Raw genomic sequence first — 23107 nt, 5'->3', positions numbered from 1 at the left:
ACGTTTTTATTTTGCCCTATCGGCTTCCTCTACGTTGGGGGCGGGACTGAGAACCCCGTTAAGGCGGGGCATTAAGGCACGCATCGTTTCTCATCGGCAGCAACTGAAAGCTATTTCCCAGACTGAAAAGCGGCCCCACCAATCGCAAGCCGGTGAGAGCTCAGCACGCGCGGCTGCAGGATTTGGAGGCAGGCTGCGGAGATGATCGGCGGCGGCGGCTGCCAATGGAGAGCGAGGAAGGAGCGCATAAGAATCCCAGAGCGCTGCGGCGAGCAAGCGACTCCTCGCGCGCGAGGCTGGCCAATGAGGAGAAAGCGATGGGCGGGTCTCCGAACGGGAGGCTCGTTGGGAGGGGGAGGGGGAGGCTGCTTCTGTTGCTGCTGCTGCTGCTGCTGCTGCTCTGGCGGCGGCGGCGGCGGAGGAGGAGGAAAATGGCGCCGAGCTCGAAATCGGAGCGGGGCGGCGGCGCGTCAGGAGGCAAGCGGGGCTCGGCGGAGTCCGGGCGCGGCGGGAGGCGGGAGCATGTGGTGAGGCAGCTCGAGCGCGTCAAGGTGAGGAAAGCGGCGGGGCGGCCGAGGCCTGGCCCCCTGAGCGCCGGAGGTGGAAGGCGGAGGACGGGCGGCGTGTGGGAAGCGGTGGGGTCGAGATGGGGAAAAGACCCCGCGGGGATGGAGAGGAAATCTTAAGGGGTGCGGGGAGGGGCGGAAAGAAAGGCGGGCGGCCGGGCGGGTGTGTGTGGCGGTGTTGGTGCCACGGCCGAGACCTTCCGCGCCGAAGGCAGGAAATGTCTATACTGTATGTTCATTTATTTATTTAATAAAATGTACACACCGCTTGGTTGATTGCTCCCCCCACCCACCCACAAAAAAACTCCTCAGAGCGGTTTACAGGAAGATAAAACATGAATGTCGAGGGGACGACGACCTCACAACCCTACTTGAAAGCATACAAAAGTTAAAATGCTAAAGCAGATTAAAATTACCTCAGCTTTCATCTGGTAGGTTTGTCTAAACAGCAATGTCTTTAGTTGCATGACTACTGCTACTACTACTACTGTTACCATTACCATTATAATATATTTATTTATATATACAACCCGCCTTTTTCCCTGACAGGGACTCGGCTGAGAACATAGGGAATAATAATTAAAAAGCAATTAAACATCAGTAGAATAAAAAACTTTAAATATATGTACACACACACACACGTTTAGTCTAAACATACAGATGAAAACAACAATCACAGCAACAACCCCCTTATTAAAAATGGACAGTTCTCCAAAAGCTTTTTGGAATAATTTTCCTTTTCACCTGCCGGCAGAAGGACAATATGGAGGGAGCCAATTATAAAATAAAATAGGTATTTTATGGTTTTCAAGAGTAACATCATAAACATAACATAAAAACAAAAAGAACACATAGAGTACATACTAGGAGGGAGCCAGTCTTCACTTCTCCAGGGAGGGAGTTCTAAAGTTATCTGGGAGGAGCCACCACCAAGAAGGCCTTTGTTCAATGTAAATTGGGGAAGGTGTGCATTTTTGAGGGTATGAATTGGATTTGGGGATACAAATTAGATTTTTAAAAATTTTTGTAAGATAAATGTATGGAGATGGGGTGGGAATAAGGTAGGTTATAACCATGTGAAAGCACCTTGCACATAGTTGTGCAATTGGGTATTGAAATCCTTGAAAGCTAACCAAGTTTTAGCCTTGAAAGCTAACCAAGTTTTAGCCTTGAAAGCTAACCAAGTTTTAGCCTTTTCTGTTTCAACAAACCAATACACACACCCCTCTGGAATTGCTAATACTGTAGGTATAGGTGTGTGTATCATGAGGAGAAACAGGTGTACTGGGAGAGTGAATGGCAGACTGTGATGGAAGTGCTGGAGAAGATTGTGTGACACTAGGGAGGCTGGTGATGAGTGACTAGGATGAGGGAATGAGCTGCTGCCTGTGGTTGTGCAAGGAGTCTGTGAAAGATGGTGGTGGAACGTTGCTTTAAGGAGGGGTGGGAAACACATGCAGCTAATAATAATAATACAAAAACCAAAACCTCAGAGTCTGCTGTAGCTGGACTTCCCACTGCCCTTCACTCCACAGGCCCATCTGCTATCAACTGTTCCAGTGGAAGCAAGTCCAGTAGAGAGGAGGATGCATGCAAGGAGCACCTCACAGCTGGCCATCCCTACCCCTCAGGGCCTTTTTACCAGTAACTGCCCTGTGGGAAGGATCCTGATTACTTTTATGCATTGTTTGTTATGTTGTGGTCCTTATTCATTCATTTATAAAAATGCAGTTTAATATTAGTTTTAAGCCATCTTGTCAAATTTGTATGTAAGGTGGAATATAAATAATTGAAATAAATAAATAGTTTTGTTCTTGTGATGAAAGCATTAAGAATTCTTCCACTAAAAGATTATTTATCTATGAAAGTGGATAGTTTGGTGGAGGTGAATGGTGTATGGAGGTATTTCTGGCTGTGTTGGCCTGCTTTACCATCAAGCTAATCATGTGACCTTTGGCTAGTCGTTCTTCTGTCTGTCTGATTTACCTCATTGGGTTGTGTGCAATATTCGAAACTCCCATTGTTCTAGGCGCATTTTGCGACAGGGAATTTCATTAGCATGAGCAGCTTCTGAGCTCTGGGCGCAGTTCTGCACCTAAGATTTCAGATTAAAACTACAGAGTGGAAGGAAAGGAGGACCGTTTTTGCCTCCCCACTTCCAGCTACTCTCTGAAGAGACCCTCTTGAGAATATTAGGGGGGTGGGCGGAGGAAGGATTAGACCATGTGGAAAATGAATATAATATTTTAGCTGCAGTTCGTTGATTTTCAGCTTTGTATTGTTATAAAAAAAGTGCACCTAGGCATTCCGTTGTTGGTCCCATAACCCTGGTTTAAGGTGCCCTTTAGTTCCTAGCTTTCATATCTCAGTTTCTAACACTGGTTGTGTGGTTCTGGGTAAGACAAAGATGTTGTAATCTACAGACGCATGTGTAGGGAAAGAGCAAGCATATTGAGAGAATGTGAAGTAGTATTGTGATGGAAGGAACATAAAATTGGGGAGGATGTAAAATTAATATCATAGAGGGGTTTATATTTTTTGTGAGTTGCAGAGACCAGTGGCATTCAGATTCATAGTTAGTGGACAGCCGAGGACAGGGGGTTGGACTCGATGGCCCTTGTGGTCTATTGGCAGGGGGTTGGACTCGATGGCCCTTGTGGTCTATTCCAATTCTATGATTCTAGATCATCTGTTCCCAGCCATTTTTCCTCTTCTGCAGATATAATTTATTATTAATCTTTTATGTTGTGGCTTGTTGGATGAAGTACTTCAAAGCTTTATTGTCCTTTGCTTTGCCAGTCTTTTGGGGAGCCTTCTAATAAAGAACATAATTTCTTTGCTAGATTGAACCAAAATCCTTCTAATCCAGCAGTCAGATGCTCCTGGAAAACTTGCAGGCAGGGCATATAGAGGATGGGTAACAACAGGAGGTTTTCCTCAGCACCTGTTAATCAGATGTATATTACATCTGTACACAGAGGTTCCTTTTTATTGTCGCTAAATGCATTTGGTCAGACCTATTCTCTGTGAGCATGTAAAATTACTTATGAAAGCAATCTATTGCTATTGCTGCTGTCTTCTGTAAAGCCATATTGTGCTGTGTGAAGCCACGTTACTTTTTTCAATTTAGTTCCCCACCCCCTTTTCTAAAGTAAACAAGCCATTTTCAAAGCATGGGTTATGATTAAAAAGGTGGCTTCCTTCAACCACAATTTTTGGATCATATACAGTCGTACCTCAGAAGTCGAACGGAATCCATTCCGGAAGTCCATTTGACTTCCAAAACGTTCGGAAGCCGTATCGGACGTTCAGGTTCCAAAGAACGTTCGCAAACTGGAACACTCATTTCCGGGTTTGCGGTGTTTGGGAGCCAAAACGTTCGACTCACAAGGCGTTCGTCAACCAAGGCCCAAGGTACAACTGTATAATGTAACCCAGAGTTCTTTGAAATGAAACAAAGTGTTACCTGCGTCCTCCTTACGTCTGCTAAGGAGAAGGAAGAGAAGAGTGTGAGTCTCATTCTAGCTTATGCATTTAACACTAAACCATAGTTTAATGTTAAGTGCAAGCCAGCTATTGGGTCGTTGGCACCTGCTATCACTCCTTGTGCCTTTAACACCAAAGCAAAGAGTATAAGTGAGAAGTTGGCCACTTTTAAGTCCATTCCTGTTCATTTGTGCCATCTTGATTCTTGAGTGGAGCAGTGATGTTCATGTGCAACTAGAGGTATGGCTCATCTGTGCTGTAAGGTTTGCAGTTGATTTCTGCCAAGAATCAGTGACTTGTCAGGACCACAAAGAGGGCACCAGATGCTTCTGCTGCTGATTAAGCCCCATTAACACCCCTGTAACTCTAATGTGGCCCACTCCCCCTTTTGACCATTTGTGGTACTTTGTACATTAGACGTGGCCTTGACATCTTTAAGAGAACCTTCTTTACTGTCTTTGATACCCCTTGCAGATCAGTGGACAGCTCTCACCTCGCCTCTTCCGTAAGCTACCACCAAGAGTTTGTGTATCTCTGAAGAGCATTGTTGATGAACATTTCTTGTGTGCAGGGTAAGACTATGTCCCTCATTCTGTGATGAACTGTCATTGTGCTGGCTATTCCTTAGCTGCATGGGTGGTCATTCTACACATGGACCTGATAGTCTTAATTTGGCATTTTTCTTTGCAGGCACATTTTCCTTGGCTTCTCTAAGTGTGGGAGATACGTCTTGTCCTACACCAGCAGCAGTGGTGATGATGATTTCTCCTTCTATATCTACCATCTCTATTGGTGGGAGTTCAATGTCCACAGCAAACTAAAAATGGTATGGTTCAAGCTGCATATGATGGGTATGGAATTGAGATCTCCCCCTTGTTGTGAGTTTGGGGAATTAGCTTGGGGAATTAGCACAACTTGCCTTGATATTGGTGGAACACTGTGGAAGGCACTTGGAAAACTTCAGGGAGAGTATTTTGCCTTGGCAGCAGGAAGTAGTAAGTATGATCTTTGGGCCATACTTGAAGTTGGATCCCATCAAATAGCTGGGTCAAGCGCGCCAATTCTAGGGGGCGAGGTGTCTTCGGCTCCCTCAATATTTGTTTGAAGGGGGCCCAGTCCCTCCATGCTGCAAGGGCTGGTGCAGCCTTGCAGAAGGCTGCACGGTGTTGCGAGATGTGTGTGATGTCGCATGACACACACCTCCAATCTTGGGGGCAACTTGGTGCCTCTGAGCTGGGTGCTCACTGATTTGCAAAGCGTGTGAACTTCAGTTCTCATGTGTGATTTCGTCCTGTCTGACAGTTTGCTAGGAAGGATTAACACATCTGTTGAAGCCAATGTAGAATAATATATTTGCCCTTACATACTTGAAGTACTTGCTTATCACAGGTATACAGATTGCTTCTTGATACCCGAGCACCTAAAAGCTGCAGTTTATCAATCTGGCTAACAGACTTTGCAGATAATTTATAGGTACAAAAACAAGTGTTAGTAATCTGTTTTTGGCAAGGGACGTAGTTTCTTTTTTGTGGGGTAGTGGATGCCATTTTTTGTGCTGATCACAAAACCTCTGTGCACTCCTGGGGCACATGTATTCTGGTGTTGCAGTAATGTTAATTTAAGTTTATTTATGACCATTGCCCTTATTTTCCTCATGATTCAGGCTACTTCTGATTTTTGCTGTACATCTTTGCTCACAACACCAGTAACCTTTGAACTCATGCCCCATTCTGACACTACCTTTACTCCCCCCTCCACACTTTTTGTATTAAATTGTATAGATGTTTGCTTGCTTTTGTTTATTCTGATTTTGTAATCAATAAATTTGATTATGAATCAAAACGTCTCCATTGGCAAAAAGTTGAGTTGAGGTGCAAAAAGAAAGGCAGTTTGGTTTCCTGGTTGGCTTTCTAAAAGGACTAAACAAAACAAAGAATAATACATTTCCCGAAGAATTCTCTTCACCCAAAGATTTGTGGGGAGGTGGGGTGAAGTGGAGGCTAAAGTCTTCTGGGGGGAAATTCCTTTCTCAGTGGAGCGATGGAAGGAAAGGATGAAGGGAGCTTCTCAGCTTCAGAGGACAGGTCTCCTTTTACAGATAAGGGTGGGAAGCCAGTATGGCTTGGGTGCCAGAGAGATGAGCTGAATAACTTTTTAGTAGATCTCACTGCCACCTTATTCACTTAGGTGACCAGTGGAAAGGAGGCTGGTGACCTCCTGCGGTGATGCTAGTACTAGGGTACCACAAAGGTACTAATGGGATCAAGCAGGCAGTGAAGAGTAGAAAGGGGGTGGGAAACAAAGCAAGTTTTCACAAAGCAAGCCAGAGTCTGATCATCTGTGGTACAATTCATAGTTTTTAGTTTGCTTAAAACCAACCAACCAACAAACAAACAAACAAACCCCATGTCTTAACATGATGTGTGAACCAGGCCAAGGTGAATATTTTTGAATTGAAGGGAATTAATATTTGTGAACTGCTGTACACAATAGGTTCTGATTGTTGGGGGTTACAAATTTAGACAAAGAAACCCCTACTAAAAGCAAACCAGTACTTTAACTTTTAGAGGGCATTATTAACTGGCTTCACATTGGTTTATGCTTGGGCCTGTCATGCACTGGCTTACAACAGGCTTCCAAACCTGGTGCCCTCCATGTATTTTGTACTATAATTGCTGTAATCCCCAGCCTGTGGGGCCAGTGGTCAGGGATGATGGGAGTTGCTCCAAAGTATGTGGTTGGCCACTGAGAATAGATGGGCCTCCTATTCTGCAGAGCTCTTCTGTTCTTATGAAATGCAGCAAATTTGGCAAGGCTGGTGTGCTGCATCAATCAATGTTAAGTCTGGATTAATTGGGTTTATATATGAATATAAAATGGCAATCCTCACAAATCTAGAAAACCCTTTTGAGCTAAGGTTTAATCACAGAAGGTGCTTACTGCTTCCTCCATGGATTAATACTGTACAGCTCCAAACCATTAATTGGTTGGGTACAGGTTTTAAGTGTATCCTCCTTTTTTTCGTGGGGTCATCTATTGCTAAGTCTCTTTTGTGAGGCCCAGGTGGGGTTTCTGAAGTTTTACCAAGTGTCCTGCTGCTCCTTCAGGTACGTCAGGTTCGATTGTTCCAAGATGAAGAAATCTACAGTGACCTCTACTTGACTGTATGTGAATGGCCCAGTGATTCCTCCAAGGTCATCGTTTTTGGTTTCAAGTATGTTTCTTTCAATGAAACTTGCCTTTGAGATTGAGTGTGATATCTGCCAGTTGAACTTCCCACATTTCCATGAGAATCAGGAACTCATTATACTTGCTTGAGGCATTCTGGGTTACTGCTTATTGTATTCTGCCTTGTAAGGAATGCTAAAAATCAGGAAAGGTATTGGTGTCTTTACAAATTATTTAACTGACATGGCCCCCTTACTTTGATTAATTGAATCAAGCAAAAGGGTTGTGTCAGTTGTGTCAATACATTATTACCTTTTCTGAACCAAGGGTCTCTTACTTCCATGTTGTTCTAAGTAGAGCTTTGAGCTCCAGATAAAACAGATGCTAGCAAGAATTCAGTTTAAGAGGGTGTTCCTATGCTGTTGAATGAGTTAGTGTGACTCTGGAGAAGGATCACAGCTTAGTGTTGGAGCACACATTTTTCATGTAAAAAGTTGCTGGTGCAATCCCTGGAAACCTCAGACAGAGCAGAGAAAGTCTCCTGGTTGTGATGCTGGGGCACTGCTGTCATTCAGTGTGGTCACTTCAGAGCTTGAACAAAGGCTGGCTGGATGGATACATGAATTTCCTCCTCTGAAAATTGCCCCTTCTCTCCTGGTAGTACCCGTTCAGCCAATGGCCTGCTCATGAACATGATGATGAGTGATGAAAACCATCGGGATATCTACATTAGTACAGTTGCTATGCCTCCTCTTGTGCACTGTCCCAGCTGCAGGGACATGGCCATTGCACATCCAGGTGAGTGGCCTATTGCTGGCAAAGTGCCCTAAATTAATAAACTTGGCAGGACTGATTGAAATGTTTAGTAGGATAGCTAAAGCTGTAATAATTGCACCTGTAATCTAATGTGGGGAAATGACAGGATTCACATCATTAGAAAGAACACTTCTGCTCAATGTAATTTTCCTAAAATATTTTCATATTACATGCATTTCCAGTTATTAAAATGTGGCAGTCACCAAAAGTTCCTTTTTATGAAACCAACAATCAGTGTATGAAACATTGAAAATTTATGGCCATTGAACTTTTGTTTATAGCCATAAAGAACTTGTTTAGTTTTAGAGCCATCCCAATTCCAAGGTTCAGGTTATAGTTTCATATTCTTTCTGAAGAGGTGCCAATTGTTCTTCGCTAGAAATTCAGAAAGCAACTATTTACTTTTCCCCATGTTCAGAGCTTGCCCTAAGTTGGTGCTGATGATCCTTTGTACATGCTCCTTAGGTGATCCAAACGCCAAATGTTTGCAGCATGGGTTCATGCTGCACACCAAGTACCAGGTGGTGTACCCTTTTCCCACATTCCAGCCGGCATTCCAGCTTAAGAAGGACCAAGTGGTGCTGCTTAATACCAGCTATTCTCTGGTAGCTTGTGCTGTTTCTGTGCACACATCAGGTAAGAGAGTATGGGGAAGTTTGTGTCTCACTTCTCAACCTCTGGATGAGAGTCTGTGCAAGGTGAGCTTTGAGATGTACAGCCTCAAGTGTTGCATGCCTCTGTTGCATTTTAGAACTGGGACTGCCCAGTTAAAACAATCATATGTTGAAGCTACCTTTCATTTGGAACAATAAATTAAAGTGCTTCCACTTTTATGCATCAAAAAGAATTCTTCAGTCCTAAAAATCTTAATTCAAACTGAGGTGAACTTACTGCATTTTTATATTTTCTTTCAACCCCAAGGATTTTTAGTATGGCAAACAAAATAATAAAAAGGCATTGATGTTTAAAAAATACAAAATGACAGAACATTGTTTTTACCCTCTTGGCTCTAAGTTTATACAGTTTTCAGACAAACATCTGAAAAGCCTGGCACTGGGTAGATAACGAAGTCAGTGCTAGGCGAGTCTTTCTTGGGATGGTGAAAGAGACACTGCTATTGCAAAGAAAGCCCTTTCACTGATCTGCCTTTTACCTTCTGCTGCTTCTGAGCAAGTATAGGAAAGGGCGGACTGGAAAGGTTAATGAAGGTGAGAGGAATAGGCTCTTGGAATATTATTTTATTTATTTCATAAAGTTTATACACTGCTTGATTATGTCTTTAAAAAACCCTCGAAGCAGTTTACAGAAAGATAACACAATAAAATCAAGAAAAATTTACAACCATACTTTAACATAACCTGAACTTTCTAAACATCTGGGTAGCCTTGTCTGAACAAGAATGTTTGTAGCAGGCGCTGAAAAGACTACAGTAAAAGGCACCTGCTTCATATCAATAGGCAAGGTGTTCCAAAGTGTAGGTGGTGCCACACTAAATGATCAAGTTCTTACAGATGCAGAAGAGGTATTATGTGGCACCTGTAGTAGTGCCAATTTCGCCAATTGAAGTGGGCACATGGGGCAAGGTGATCTTGTAGGTAAACTAGTCCCAAGTTGTTAAAGGCTTTCTATACTAATAGCAACACCTTGAACTTGGCCTGGTAGTGAGTAGAAGCATGAGAGAAGCTTCACTTAAGAGCGCATTGCATTAATCCAGTCTTGAACTAACAAATGCATGAACTACTGTGGCAACGCTTTCCTGGCCCAGAAACGGCCATAGCTGTTGAACTAGCTGCAGTTGGGAAAAGGCACTTCTAGCCTCAGATGCTACCTGAGCCTCCAGCCACAGAGATGGATCCAGAATCACTCCCAGACTGCGAAACTGCTCCTTCACGGGTAGTGCAACCCCATCCAGGGCAGGCAACTGACCAAATTCTTGGATATTGGAGCTACTTGCCCACATTGCAAATGAAAGGTTCTATCAACATTTGTCCATCTTGGGGTGGGCAGTATTTGTCACGCTAAACTAAATTTTAGAAAGGCTGTGCTGCTGCAATAAGGAACTGCCCAATTGACACTTGCATCTTTGGTCCACCTTTCCCAGTACTAATCTGTCTTGCAAATCCTTATATGGAGGTGCCAGGGATTAAAACTCCAATGCTTACGATTATTCTTATTATATATTATATATATATGTCAGGCCTGGTCGTTGTCCTCTTCAGATCACCACACAAACGCTTCTTGTTCTTTTATAAAACTTTTTATTGTGTATTAACAAAACAATCTTATAAACGGTTCTTAAATATTATTCCTCAGAGTCACTTCTTTCAGATACCTTCTGAGCTCTGCTTCTCCGTGACCAGCCACTCTCAAAATGGCGAAGGCGCCCTTCCCTTCGCTTTCCCGCTCTTTTTTCTAACCTCCTGGCTAGAGCTGGCCTGTATCTCCCCTCTTCCCAATCTGAGCTAGAACTTAACCCTTGCCTTTCCTGGGAACAGCCGGTCCCTCACTGTTGTTCCTGTTGCTCTCTTCTCTTCAATTCACTGCTCTCCTCCCCCCCTTGGGGAATGCTTTCTCCCTCTGGGAAACTGGAATCTTCTAACTCTAACTCTTCCCTGACATCACCCCCTCCCCTAAGCCCCCCTTCCTCCTTCTCGCTTTCCTCTGTTTCTGAAGGACCGAACCCTATGAACTCCTCTTGCTCGCTATCTGTCTCTTCAAAAATTTCTTGAAGATGCCAGTTATGGGGTTTTGGCTTGTGGGGATATTTTCTATGAAATTCTCTCTGCAATTCCGGAACGTTAATTTTTTCTGTTGGTTCCCATGAGTTCTCAGACTCATCTAACCCTTTCCATGCAACCAAATACTGTAATTTCCTCCTACTTATTCTCGAGTCTAATATCTCTTCCACTTCAGCCTCCTCTTCCCCCATCATGGTGGGGAAAGGAGGTGGTTCCCTTGAAATTTGATACTTATGCGCTGGTACAAACACTGACAATAAAGATCTATGAAATACAGGGTGTATTCTCATATTTTCAGGTAAATGAAGCTTGAAAGCAACTGGGTTAATTTAAGCCTTTACTTGGAAAGGTCCCAATCGCCTTGGTTCTAGCTTTTTACACCTCCCTCGTATTGGTAGTCCCTTGGTAGACAGCCATACCCAGCTCCCTACTTGAATTTCTTCCCCAACTCGCCGGTGCCTCTCTGCAGCTTTCTTGTAAGCCTCTTTAGCTTCTTCCAAATCCTCTTTCAATATCTCATGAATGCACCTCAACTCCTCTATCATTTGTTCTGCTGCTGGTACTGCTAACTGCTCCTCTTGACCTGGGAATGCCCTTGACAATATATAATATTATATATATTATATATTATATACCCTCCCTCCTTTTTCCCTGATGGAACTCAAGGCAGCTTACAGATTAAAACCAAGAATCACTAAAAACAAAAAAGTGATATTTTTAAAAAAGATTGATATAATTAAAACTATATACATATATAGTTTATGTATACATGTTTATGCAATATGTATATGCCCCATTTCTGAACTAAACCAGTCATTGTCATAGATGTGAATTCTGCTTGAAAAAGAGGTAGGCTTGTGGACAGGCTGACGTCCAGCCGGCCTGTGGGAAGCAAGGAGAGCTTTGATATAAACAACATGCAGAAAAACATAAGAAGAGTCTGCTGGGTCAGGCCAATGGCCCATCTAATCCGTCACTGTTCTCAGAGTGGCCATCCAGATGCCCATTGGAAGCCTGATTACAGAACCTAAGTGCAAAAATACTTTCCCATGCCCCTTAAACATTTTATCACTGCATCTTACCCCTTCCAAAGGGAACAGAACCTAAGATTCTAATCAGTTCTTGATATCTGACTATCTTGAAGTCATACTACTTTTGTTGGTGATTGAAAACAATGGCACATCGGGTGCAGAAATTGCAATATATTCAGCATTTTCTAACTTTCCTTCGCTACCTTCTTTCAGATGACAGCAACTTTTGCCAAATCCTTTATGATAGGAGTCGTCAGCCCTGGTCTCCTGTTGAAGTCAGCCACACAGCTCTCATCTCACAGTGCCCTGCAGGCTTGGAAGAAGGGCTAGAAAGAGATAACTGTTACTGTCAGGGTGGAGCTGCACTGCAGCAGCCCCTTGCTGTGCCTCCGCAGGACACAGGAAACCATGTCTCCCCTGCTGTAGCTATGGCAAAGGAGTTTGTTGCGGACATCTTCCGGAGGGCCAAGGAAGCTAAAGGCACTGCCCCGATGGAAGAGGAGGCAGGCAGTGGGCTTCAGTGCCTTCTTGACTCTGATGGGGCCCTTGGCCAGGGCAGCTCCGCCTCTTGGGATCTAGGGAAGAGATTGGGGTCTTGCTTGCATGGCAGTGGCACTTGTAGCTCCACATCTCCTGGAACAGACAGCATCTCTGATGTGGATGGATCTCCCAAAGATTCACCCACTGCCAGTGCTGAACTGGAAAACCAGCCAACAGAGCCAGGCTACGTGAACTATACTAAACTGCGTTATGTTATGGAGCCCAGTGATTCTTCTGAGACAGAAGTTGGTAAGTGTCCCTTTAAAACAAAGCACGGTGTTTCGGGAAGGAGCAGGTGACAGGGTTTTGAATCTCTGGCATCTGGATCTGCAGGCACAAGCAAAGAGGCTCAGTAACAAAGCCTGCAGCTGTGCTGGTTCTTGATAGGCATCCTCTTCCCTAGAAGGCACAGTGTGTCAGGCCCCTGCTTTTGTTTGACTTCCTGTATGTACAAGGAAAAGCTGTTTTCTTCAGCCTTGGGAATGTTTCCCATGCTGTCCCCGTTGTACAGCTACAAGCAGCAGTTTTCTTCTTGTGTTGCTCCTGATCTCGTGGGCTCCTTCTGAACACTCAACCAACAGTTTTGGGGCAAGCCTGGCAGTAGGAACTGCATGAGAAATTTTTGCTCTTCTCTTCTGGAAATATTGTATACAACACAGGGACTTAAAAGTTTCCATGTTTCCTATTAATGTGAAGCAGTGAGGTGGAACTATGCTGAGGCATGGAGCCTAGTTGTCCTAGGCTGAATGGGCCTTGTAATGCCAATTCTGCTAGTATTGTAGCTGATAGACCTAATTGTGACTCGTTCATAAACATAGCAAGTGGCTGTTGAAGCTCTTGAGAAGTAAGTCCATGTATAAGAGGCCAATTTTTATTTTCACTTTAAGGGCAATGGATTTGACAAAAATTTGATAATTAATATGTGACTTCAATAAGAGAATATTGAGTGTGCACGTAGGGTTTTTTCCTTGGGATAGTTTCCTAATCCTGCCTCAGTGTTAAGCAATATGTTTACAGATGTGTAAAGGAAGGAATGTGTGTACGCCGCAGGAAAAGGAAAATCAAACTGTGCCAAGGAAAGCTGAATTATGCGATCTGTGTATGCTAGGCAGAGGTGCTGTGTATACATCTTGCAAAATTTATTGGTCATAGGGAGGTCCAAAGAGCTGAGCACAGCACTGACCACTGACATCCTACTCAGCTTCTCCCCACTCCAGTGGTGGATAGAGGGTGTTCATCTGAATTCATTCACTGAGAGTCTGAAGGTCTGCATAAAGTATGAATGGGGGACAGACCTGTCTTCTGCATGCATGTATTTTGAAACATGCTTAGTCAGAAAACTAGGTGCCCTACCATCCATTGAGTCATTTTGAATGATGGTTCCATTATTGCTTCATTTTATGCCCTTGGACTGATTTAGGGTTGCAGGTCTCAACAACTTACCTTTCTGGCAAAACTAGGATGCTGCATTTCACCATGATTGCTTGGTTTTCATGTGTGCATTGTTTGGGTCCCTAGACTGGGAAACCTATTTCAGCCCAAGGATTGTGTTCCTTTCTGGGGAATCTTCCAAGACACATATGCCAGAGGTTGGTGGCACCAGAAGCAAATATAGGCAGAATGATTCATTTTACCTCCTTACAGTAGGCTGGTTTCTGTACATATTCATCTCACGCTCTCTCTGCCTCTGCTATCCAGATAGGCATTTTCAGAGTCACATTCTAGCCATGCAGAAACACGTCAGGTGCAAAGCAGGGGCAGTGAGGGGTATGGCCTGGGGAGGGGGATAGACCCTGGGGAAAGTTCTGATGGCCAAATAGAGAGGCTTGGATAGCAGCATTTTGTCCTTGGGCCTGAGGTTCCCCACCCTTCTCTGAGCCAAACAGAATGGGGGATGTTGGGAACATAATGCAAGGAAAACCTTGCGGCAAGTAGGCTGTTTTGCGGCAGGGTTTGGCAAATGAAACATGATTATCTATGTTGGGGCTCTTAGCTTTGTGCTTGAGTTGGCTGTGGTGACAGATCTCCATCCATGGAAAATGTAGATCTCATGTCTGAAATTGTAGACTTGGCAAATGTTCAAAACATTTGACATGCATCTGTGGGCAGGGGTGTGCATGTGGGCCCTGCTGCAGTGTCCCCATGTGCGTCATTCTGCATGCTCAGTCCTCAACTTGCCCCATGTTGAGGTGGGGGGAGTCTTCAGGGGGGCTGTACTCATTTTGCTTGAACTTGAGTGAATTGCCTTGCACAGTTGGGAACCTGCTTTATCAGGGTCACCAGTCATGTGGAGGGCTCTTCTCCCACTCCGGATGAACTAATATAGAAGCCCCCTGCAGACCACCCCATGCAGCATGAGGAGGGTTGCAAACTAAAGGAGGATGTGCTACATGTACAAGGAAATTGGACGTGGGAGTTGTGTACATGCCCTTGCCGCTGCCCACATTTAAAAGCATTTGGGTGTTAAGACACTAAGTATGCCTTATATTTTCCTCTTGGATGGTTGTGCCTCTGAATCATCCACTTTCCACGAATCTGTACAATCTGTAGAATTGTAGAGTTGGAAGGGACCACACAGGTCATATAGTCCAGTCGCCTACAATACAGGAATATTTTGCTCAAAATCATGACCCTGGAGATTAAGAATATCATGCTCTACTGACTGTTGAAGCAGATTCAGTTTTAGACTACAAAAAGTCTGGGGTTTGGGGAAGAGACTGTGAATCCACCCTTAGAAGCAAATGTTGAGCCTTGGTGCCTTGCTGCTGTAATTGGACCAGTATGAGGAAACCTGGGTTTCAATTCCCTTTGAGGTCACAAATCTGGCTTGCTGGTTTTGCACATTGTTGTATCTCAGTCTTGCCCACCACACAGCACATGAAATAATTTCTTATCTTTTGATTTTTGCATACTTCCACCTGTATAGTGATAGTAATAGGACAGTCTCCAAATTGAGAGTAGAAATTTATTTGTACTTATAAAATTTATTTATACTTGTAAAATGAAATGTGAAGAAGGCTAATATAATGGGGAGAGCCTCAGCCTTGCATTGTTGGAAAGATGAAAATTTCCTTTTGAAGCATCCTGATCCAGGACCAAAGATTCTTTTGACCCCTGATGCGTGCTCTCTCTCCCTCTCTCATTCTCACTAAATTTGAGCTTCTTGGACAGGTGCTTCATCCTGACATCTATTTCTTTTGACTGTGTGAGATTACCCTCTCCTTCGTCTCATATTGTGTTTACTTTCAGAATATGAGGATGATAAGATCTCCTTGCCATTTGTTGTGACAGACCTACAAGGAAGAAATTTGAAGCTGCTGAAGGAGAAGGCTGTCTGTCAGGTGAGGGTAGTTTCTGGTCCCAGCATCATTAGAGGAAACTGGATTTGCAGCTAGCCTAGACTTGTGATTGGTTCACTTGAACTGAACCATCTTGACTTATTTCTATTAACAAGGTGACCTAAAGTCACTGAGAGGAATTAATTTAAACTCAAGCAGGTTTCCCATTACCACTTACTTCCTAAACAGAAGTGTATACTGATTACTTCATATAACCAGAAAAAAGTGTAGTTTTGTAACTAAAGAGAGGGTTGTATTCAGTGCTAGTCCTATTAAGAGATTTGTTGAAGTTCATTGATCTAAGTTAGTCATGTCCACTTATTTCAGTGGGTCTGTTCCAAATAGGACTAGCATTGGATACAACCCAGAGCCTTCAATACAGATCTGTTCACCTCCCAAAATGTTTAATCTGAGAGCTGAAACTCATTCAGAAAGGTATGTGGTGTATTCCTCTGGGGACTGCATCCCAAAAACTTGAGCACATGGAGGAATGAGCAAATAATTGAATGGCAATTATGTATGTACCAGCTCTTTCCATATGGAAAAACTAGAAAGTTGTGGAGAAAGATCTGAATCCTGCCTAATGTGTTAATTGTCCCCAGGCTGGGAATTTTGACATAGGGGAACTAGAGGGCTGAACTTTCTCTTTTCTAAACATGTAGAATATCATACTGATGGGCCAGACAGTGTAGGAAGTCCATCACACCAGCAATACGCCAACCTAAGGGGTGCTTCCACATGGATTTGCTACACATGGCTGGCTTTTGCAATATATTACAGCTGTGCCTTAGAGCCTCATCAGGGAGGAGGGAGGTTAGCAGCAGCCACATGCTCATAATATATGATGATGGCTTAAAGGATTATTAGAGGAGCAGAATCAGCTTTCCCCCTCAACAGAAGAGTGATCTATTTGGTTACAAAATGTCCTCTCTCCAACTGGCGGTGTTTCTAGTCCAAATCTGCCTTTGTCCTATGACAGTTACTGAGCTTTCTGCTGCTGAGATGTTGCTCTGACTGTTAGTGTTGGTGCACTTGGCCTACAGAACTCACTAGCAGAAAGTTGGCAGCCTTCATCCTGGCTCACTTGAACCAACTGCTCATCCATCATCTGCAACATGAAGGTCACATATGAAAATTGCATCTCTCAACTACCCTCCAGCACTAAAAGGGAGCTGTTTTGATACCAGAGGGGGGCAGCAGGTTCCACCTCAGATGAGTCTCTGGAAGATGCTCTCGGCCATTTTGACTTTCCCTGCCAAGCTTTGTTAGGATTCAAGTTATTTTAGATTCACAGTTGGGTTTTGCACATTGTAATTTTTTTATGCTGTAAATGTTTGAGAATTAAGAATTGTCTCAAGGTAGCTCTGGTGCAGGGCTGGCAATGCAAATGATTCCCCCTTCCTAAATCCACATCTTCCTTTGCCTTTCCAGGGCCAATACTTAACAGTGGAGCAACTGACTTTAGATTTTGAGTATGTCATTAACGAGGTGATCCGGAACGATGCCTCATGGTCCAAGCAGTTTTGCTCCTTCAGTGACTACGACATCGTTATTTTGGAGGTAGGACCATGTTGGGTGTATTACCGCACTAATGGTGCCCCATTTGGGTGCAGTTTGGGCCATTGAGGAACTATGTTGCTCCTTGGTAATTTGCATCCTTGCAGCCATTGATCTTCGGACTTTATTTCCAAGGAAGGGCTTTATTTATTGGCTCTTTTATTAATTTTTGATAAGCTACATTGAATCCTTTTAAAGCTAAAATGAGAGAGATGTCAACATAAATAAAATAGCCAGTGCATGTCTAGTTAGCATTGCTACATTACAAGAGCCCTTGGCATCTCCCGGCTAAATAAATAACATAAAGACTGATGGACATTGGTTGGGGTCTGGAACCGGGAAAAGGGTGGGCGGAGGTTGGGAATCCAAAGGGTGTATAAGGATAATTTGTTTTTTATAATTTAGTTAATGGTAAGGAAATTGGGCAAATCGTGGAAGGGAAATGTCGGTCGACTTCAGGAAAAAGGTTTAAGAATAATTAATGGGGTATAAGTATGGATGTGTGTTTTTAATAAGGTAAAATTGGTTTTTTCTTTTTAAATTAATTGAAAATAAGATTGTTAAAAATAAATGGAGGAAATGGAAAAAAGAAGGAAAGTAAAACAATAGTAAGTTAGAATAAATGTATAAGTTAAGGTAAAGAAATAAGTTAAGGACTTGCTGAACTGACAATTTAAATGGGAATACAAGAAGGGGAGGTGTGAGGAGGTCTGAGAAATAAGGTTAAGAACAATAAGTATCAGAAACTTTTATGTGTTTTTATTGTTGTTTAGTTTTGAATATTTTGTATTTTTGTGTTTGTTTTTTTCTCTTTTGTTTTGTTTATTTCTTGTTCTTGTTTGTTGTGTGTTTTTTGAAAATCCTAATAAATATTAAATTAAAAAAAAAAATGAATGGTTAGTCCAGTGGAAAAAAAAAAAAAAAATACAAGAGCCCTTGGCAATTGACCTGTTTGTAATACCCTCTAGCAAACCCCACTCCTATCTTGGGTAAAAATGAGCAGGGGTCCTTTCTTTAATTTTCTGGTTAGTTGTGACTGAAGGGGAGGCTGAAACACAGTTGCATCATTGTTTGAAAACCAGAACTCTCATTATGTTGGCCAATAGTGCCAAGCCATACATAAAATGCTGTGGCCTAAGTAACTTAGGCTGGTACATGTGAATTGTATTCAGTACCAGCCCATGTCATCACCTGTTTATGGCACCTCTGGATTTTCCAACTCAATAGGGCCCTCGAGTTTCCCATCCTGTTTTCAGGCATGATATCTAATTTGTACGGGAGCCTTGACTAATAAAGGGTAGCGGGAGACCTTCTTTTCTACCTCACCAAAGGTGACTGATATGGATCCTTCCTTTTTTAAAGACAGGGAAGGCCAATTGTCTACCTAGTGTCTGATTATAAGGTGCAAAGCTTGCTACTGCTAGCCCTCTGCCATACTTGAGGGCAGATACCAAAAGATTCCAACTGAGAAATGACTCTGCCCCTGTAGGGATGGTAATCAGGAAACAGTGGCTCATGTTCTCCTGTCCTGTCCCCTTTATAAAGATCTGAGGAATGAGATCATTACCCCACTCTTTCTTACCATCTCAGGCCACCCATCTGAGGCCACATTGTTCTTTCTTTTATCAGATCAAAATGGTCAGACAACAGCAAAGGTTGCTAGGTTTATCGAAGATGCAATGAGATTAAGGGCCACTATCTGAACTATCTGGGATGCGGGTGACGCTGTGGGTTAAATCACAGAGCCTAGGGTTTGCCGATCAGAAGGTCGGCAGTTCGAATTCCCGCAACGGGGTGAGCTCCCGTTGCTCGGTCCCTGCTCCTGTCACCCTAGCAGTTCGAAAGCACGTCAAAGTGCAAGTAGATAAATAGGTACCGCTCCAGTGGGAAGGTAAACGGCGTTTCCGTGCACTGCTCTGGTTCGCCAGAAGCGGCTTAGTCATGCTGGCCACATGACCCGGAAGCTGTACGCCAGCTCCCTCAGCCAGTAAAGCGAGATGAGCGCCGCAACCCCAGAGTCGTCCGCAACTGGACCTAATGGTCAGGGGTCCCTTTATCTTTACCTGTCTGAATGATAATCTTGGCCATTTGATTGCTCTTTTTACCCATTGCTGTCTTTTTTATTTGTATATATTGCTTGTTTTATGTTGCTATGGCCGTTGGCTAATGCAAATAAAGTTTATCTTACCTATCTATCTTGCTACTGCTATTTACCTCTCATTTCTTGTGAGACATATCCACCAGATTGGAAGTGGTACTCTGCAACACAATCCTAAAACCTGCCCAGGGGAGCATTGAAATGGGTGGGAGAAATCCTTCTCCCATGGTACCTCACAGTTCCTTGAGCCTGTGTGGCTTGGGTTATGCCTAGCCAAGGAATTAAGTGTGTTGTGTTCACCAGGGAATGTGAATTCAGACCTTAATTGCTTTTCCAGGAAGAGTGTAGCCCTCGTCCCCCCTTAATTTTCTCAAGAAATTAAGGGCAGGATTTACCTGCTGAGTCCCATCAGCAGAAGTTGCTTCTTGCAGAGTGGGGCTTCCCTCCCCCTCATTTTCCCCCTGCAATTGGCTCTGGGTGGGTCAGGAACTCCTGGAACAGCACACAGGGGGAAGAGAAGTGGAATTGTTCCATCTGGCAAGCTAAAATGCTTGCATTGATGGAACCATTGCCTTAGTGTGATGCTGAAGCTCACCTGGTTGCTGATTTAAAGCAATAGTTAGATAGCAGAACTCTATAAAAACATAAGGCACTGGAACAAATGACTGTCCCAAAAAGTTGTTCTGAAAGATTTTGGGCCAGCAATTCTGACTTGCTGGTCCTGCTGTATGTTGCAGTTCAGGTAGTTTGCTTTTACCAGCTGTCAACTTTGCCTTCCTAGGTGTGTCCAGAAACCAACCAAGTTATTATCAATATCGGACTCCTGCTCCTAGCCTTTCCTTCTCCTGATGAAGAGGGGCAGCTCAGGTGAGTCTCTGTCACGCCCACCTTGGGCCTCTGAATATCTTCTCTCTTTGAAGTTCTGTTGTATTAGGATTTTGACACAGAAGGACTTTTGGTAGGGGGAGAAATCTTTTGGAGTGATTTACTAGAGTAGAAGGAAGCAGAATAAGCATTAATATATAGGGCTTAAAAGTCATACACTTTGCCTGTTTTGCTAGCTCACTTTCGCATTTTGGTCTCGATTTGGATGGAGCTAAATGAATCACCTTGTTCTGCCACTCTTCCAGTGTGGGTAGTTCTTGTGTCTTCCAATACTTTGCAACCAATATCCTTGCTGCTGTTGTAGCGTACATAAAAAAAGTTCTGTCCTTCTTTGGCACCAATTGGCCGACGATGCCCAGAAGAAAGGCCTCTGGTTTCTTCAAGAAGGTATATTTAAATACCTTTTTCAGTTCATTATATATCATTTCCCAGAAAGCCTTAATCCTTGGGCACGTCCACCAAAGGTGAAAGAACGTACCTTCAGTTTCTTTACATTTCCAACATTTATTATCGGGCAAATGGTAGATTTTTGCAAGCTTGACTGGGGTCATGTACCACCTGTATATCATTTTCATAATATTCTCTCTTAAGGCTAAATGATTTTTTTGTAGAACCTCATTTTGTGTGTGTGTGGGGGGGGGGGAATCAGATTTTAATGAAATTTTACCTCCTCAGCAACTTTTTATTTCTGATGTGACAAATGTTGTCTCATGATTTGTCAAAATATTGCCCAATACTGCAAATAGTAACATTAATGACATTTGTCAAATAGTCAAAACCACCCAGCTAGCAAATGTTTTCCAGTATTTACTCTCAGGTAATGAAATCAGATGCAAAATACCAATCTCAGTACTTGGGGAAATACTTGGGTAATAACTAGTATGTGAAAATAGCATCTGTGGAGGATATATATTGAGAGCAAATTACTTTCAGCTGTGGTTCTGAGTATCAAGTTCTCTTCCTGGAGCCAACACCTGGGCATAGGCTGGTGGAGGCTAATCAGTTGCTGAGATTAATCTTGGAGTAATTTACAAGGTATGTCGTTGTGAGGTTGGGAAGAGGCTGCTGCTTTTTGGTGTTCACAGCTGCTTGTCTAAATTGCCCTTTTCTGCTTTTCACAGGCCAAAGACGTATCACACTAGTCTCAAAGTTGCATGGGATCTGAACACTGGCATCTTTGTCACAGTCAGTGTGGGAGACCTCACAGAAGTCAAAGGGCAGACCAGGTAAGACATTGTGTGATGTGCCATAAGGGAAATCCATCTCGGACAGCTAATTGACTTGTTACCAGAGGTGCCCAGTGACTGGGTATATATTCAGTATTATGAACATCGTACCAAAATATCTTTTGAACACTCTCAAACTCTTCATGTAAAACTGCATCCATTTATTTTTAATTGGCTATGCAACTTAGGGCCTGTATTGAGTACAGTTCCACCCCCTGTATTTTTGTTGTAATCCGCTTAGTTATTTTTTATGAAATAGCAGTCTCTATTTTTATAAATAAATAAAATAATTAAGGAGCTTGCTAAAGCCAACTGTCACCTGTACCCATACTGCTTCACCTAAAACCGTTCAACACAGCTAAAGGGAGTTTATAGTCGCAAATGAGTAGACATTTCACGAGGCCTCAGTCTGTTGTGGATTAATGATACCAAGATGGGGAAAGAAACTGTGATTTCTTCCTTAGTACTTTGTTGGAGACCTGTTTGCAGACTGTGGATGCTGATAGAGCCCCATCTTTCCTCCCTTAGTGGCAGTGTGTGGAGCTCCTACCGGAAAAGCTGTGTGGACATGGTAATGAAATGGCTGGTGCCAGAGAGCAGTGGTCGTTATGTCAACAGGATGACTAACGAGGCCCTTCATAAAGGTAACTCAGCACTTTCCAGGAGGCCCCTTGGTGCCTTCCTCAAGGCATAGTGGTTATAGTTGACTGGTTAATGTTGAGGCAGGAAGCCTACTTCAAACCAGGGAGCCAGCTGCTGGTTTCTGTGTCTGTCAGGAGGACAACAGCACATTATCTTAGCATTTTTCTGGTGTTAGATGATGGAGGAACGCATGTATTTTTTCTAGGACACAGAAGGACTCATTCTCGCCCTTGCTGTTGCTCAGGGCTAACTTCTAAGTTTCAGCTTCCTCCTGTACCTCCTTCCTAAATTGTAATCTGGTGGATTCTTGGAACACTCGTGCCCTTTTGTGGATTGCCTGGCCCAGATCAGTGTGTAGCTAATTTCATGTCTTCCTCCTTCCCCCTGCAGGCTGCTCCTTGAAATTCCTTGCCGACAACGAGCGTTACACGTGGATTGTCTTATGAGGCCAGGTTCAGAAGCAAAGCTTACATCAGTAGTTCATTTCCTGCCATAACTGTGTGTCACATTCAACTACCTCCCTTGTTAAAAGTTTTTAATTTCCCTATCCCTTTTGACTAGACAGTTGCCCCGATGACCTTGAGTGCATCTTAATTGATTTGTGGGTAGAACCACACCCTCTGCTTGTTTCTACATGTTGGGGGGGAAATACAAGGCTGGGCCACACGCTCTGAAAAGCCTGCCTCTCCATGTAAGGTAGTCGTACTAGTTGGGCTACGCAGGCTCCCAACAGAAAGCAGCTGCTTCTGTGCAGTTATGTCCATTTGTACTTGGAAAAACTGCAAGGAGACTCTTAAGAGGTGAGTCTTCTACAGGGTTTGTCCTTGGGCCCAGAAAATGAAGTGATTCCGGGGCAATGATTGTTAAGGAGACCAAAACCAACTTCCCTGTTTTGAGTTTCAGTGTTTCAGGACCCCCACCCCCCCAGTGGATGGGGCCACAAATGTGTTTTTCATTCTTTTAATTTGTCTCAAGCAGGCTTTCTCTTCCCTGCAATAAACATTTAAATTTGAGAA

The 23107-nt window shown here is 43.4% G+C and overlaps 1 protein-coding gene across 1 annotated transcript; it reads left to right on the top strand.

The window, feature by feature from the left end:
- The first annotated feature begins 369 nt into the window (after positions 1–369).
- On the top strand, positions 370–23107 carry DCAF15 (DDB1 and CUL4 associated factor 15). Its single transcript, XM_053371734.1, has 13 exons — positions 370–551; positions 4527–4624; positions 4743–4878; positions 7160–7266; positions 7882–8018; positions 8502–8672; positions 12019–12594; positions 15595–15686; positions 17115–17243; positions 20120–20205; positions 21345–21449; positions 21978–22093; positions 22482–23107. Exons 1-13 carry the CDS (start codon positions 432–434, stop codon positions 22535–22537), a joined length of 1929 nt encoding a protein of 642 aa, XP_053227709.1. The 5' UTR covers positions 370–431; the 3' UTR covers positions 22538–23107.

The sequence above is a fragment of the Podarcis raffonei genome, chromosome 17, assembly GCF_027172205.1.
Source record: "Podarcis raffonei isolate rPodRaf1 chromosome 17, rPodRaf1.pri, whole genome shotgun sequence".
NCBI lineage: Eukaryota > Metazoa > Chordata > Lepidosauria > Squamata > Lacertidae > Podarcis > Podarcis raffonei.
The sequence above is the reverse complement of the archived record's forward strand: the minus strand, read 5'-3'. Positions and strand labels throughout refer to the sequence as shown.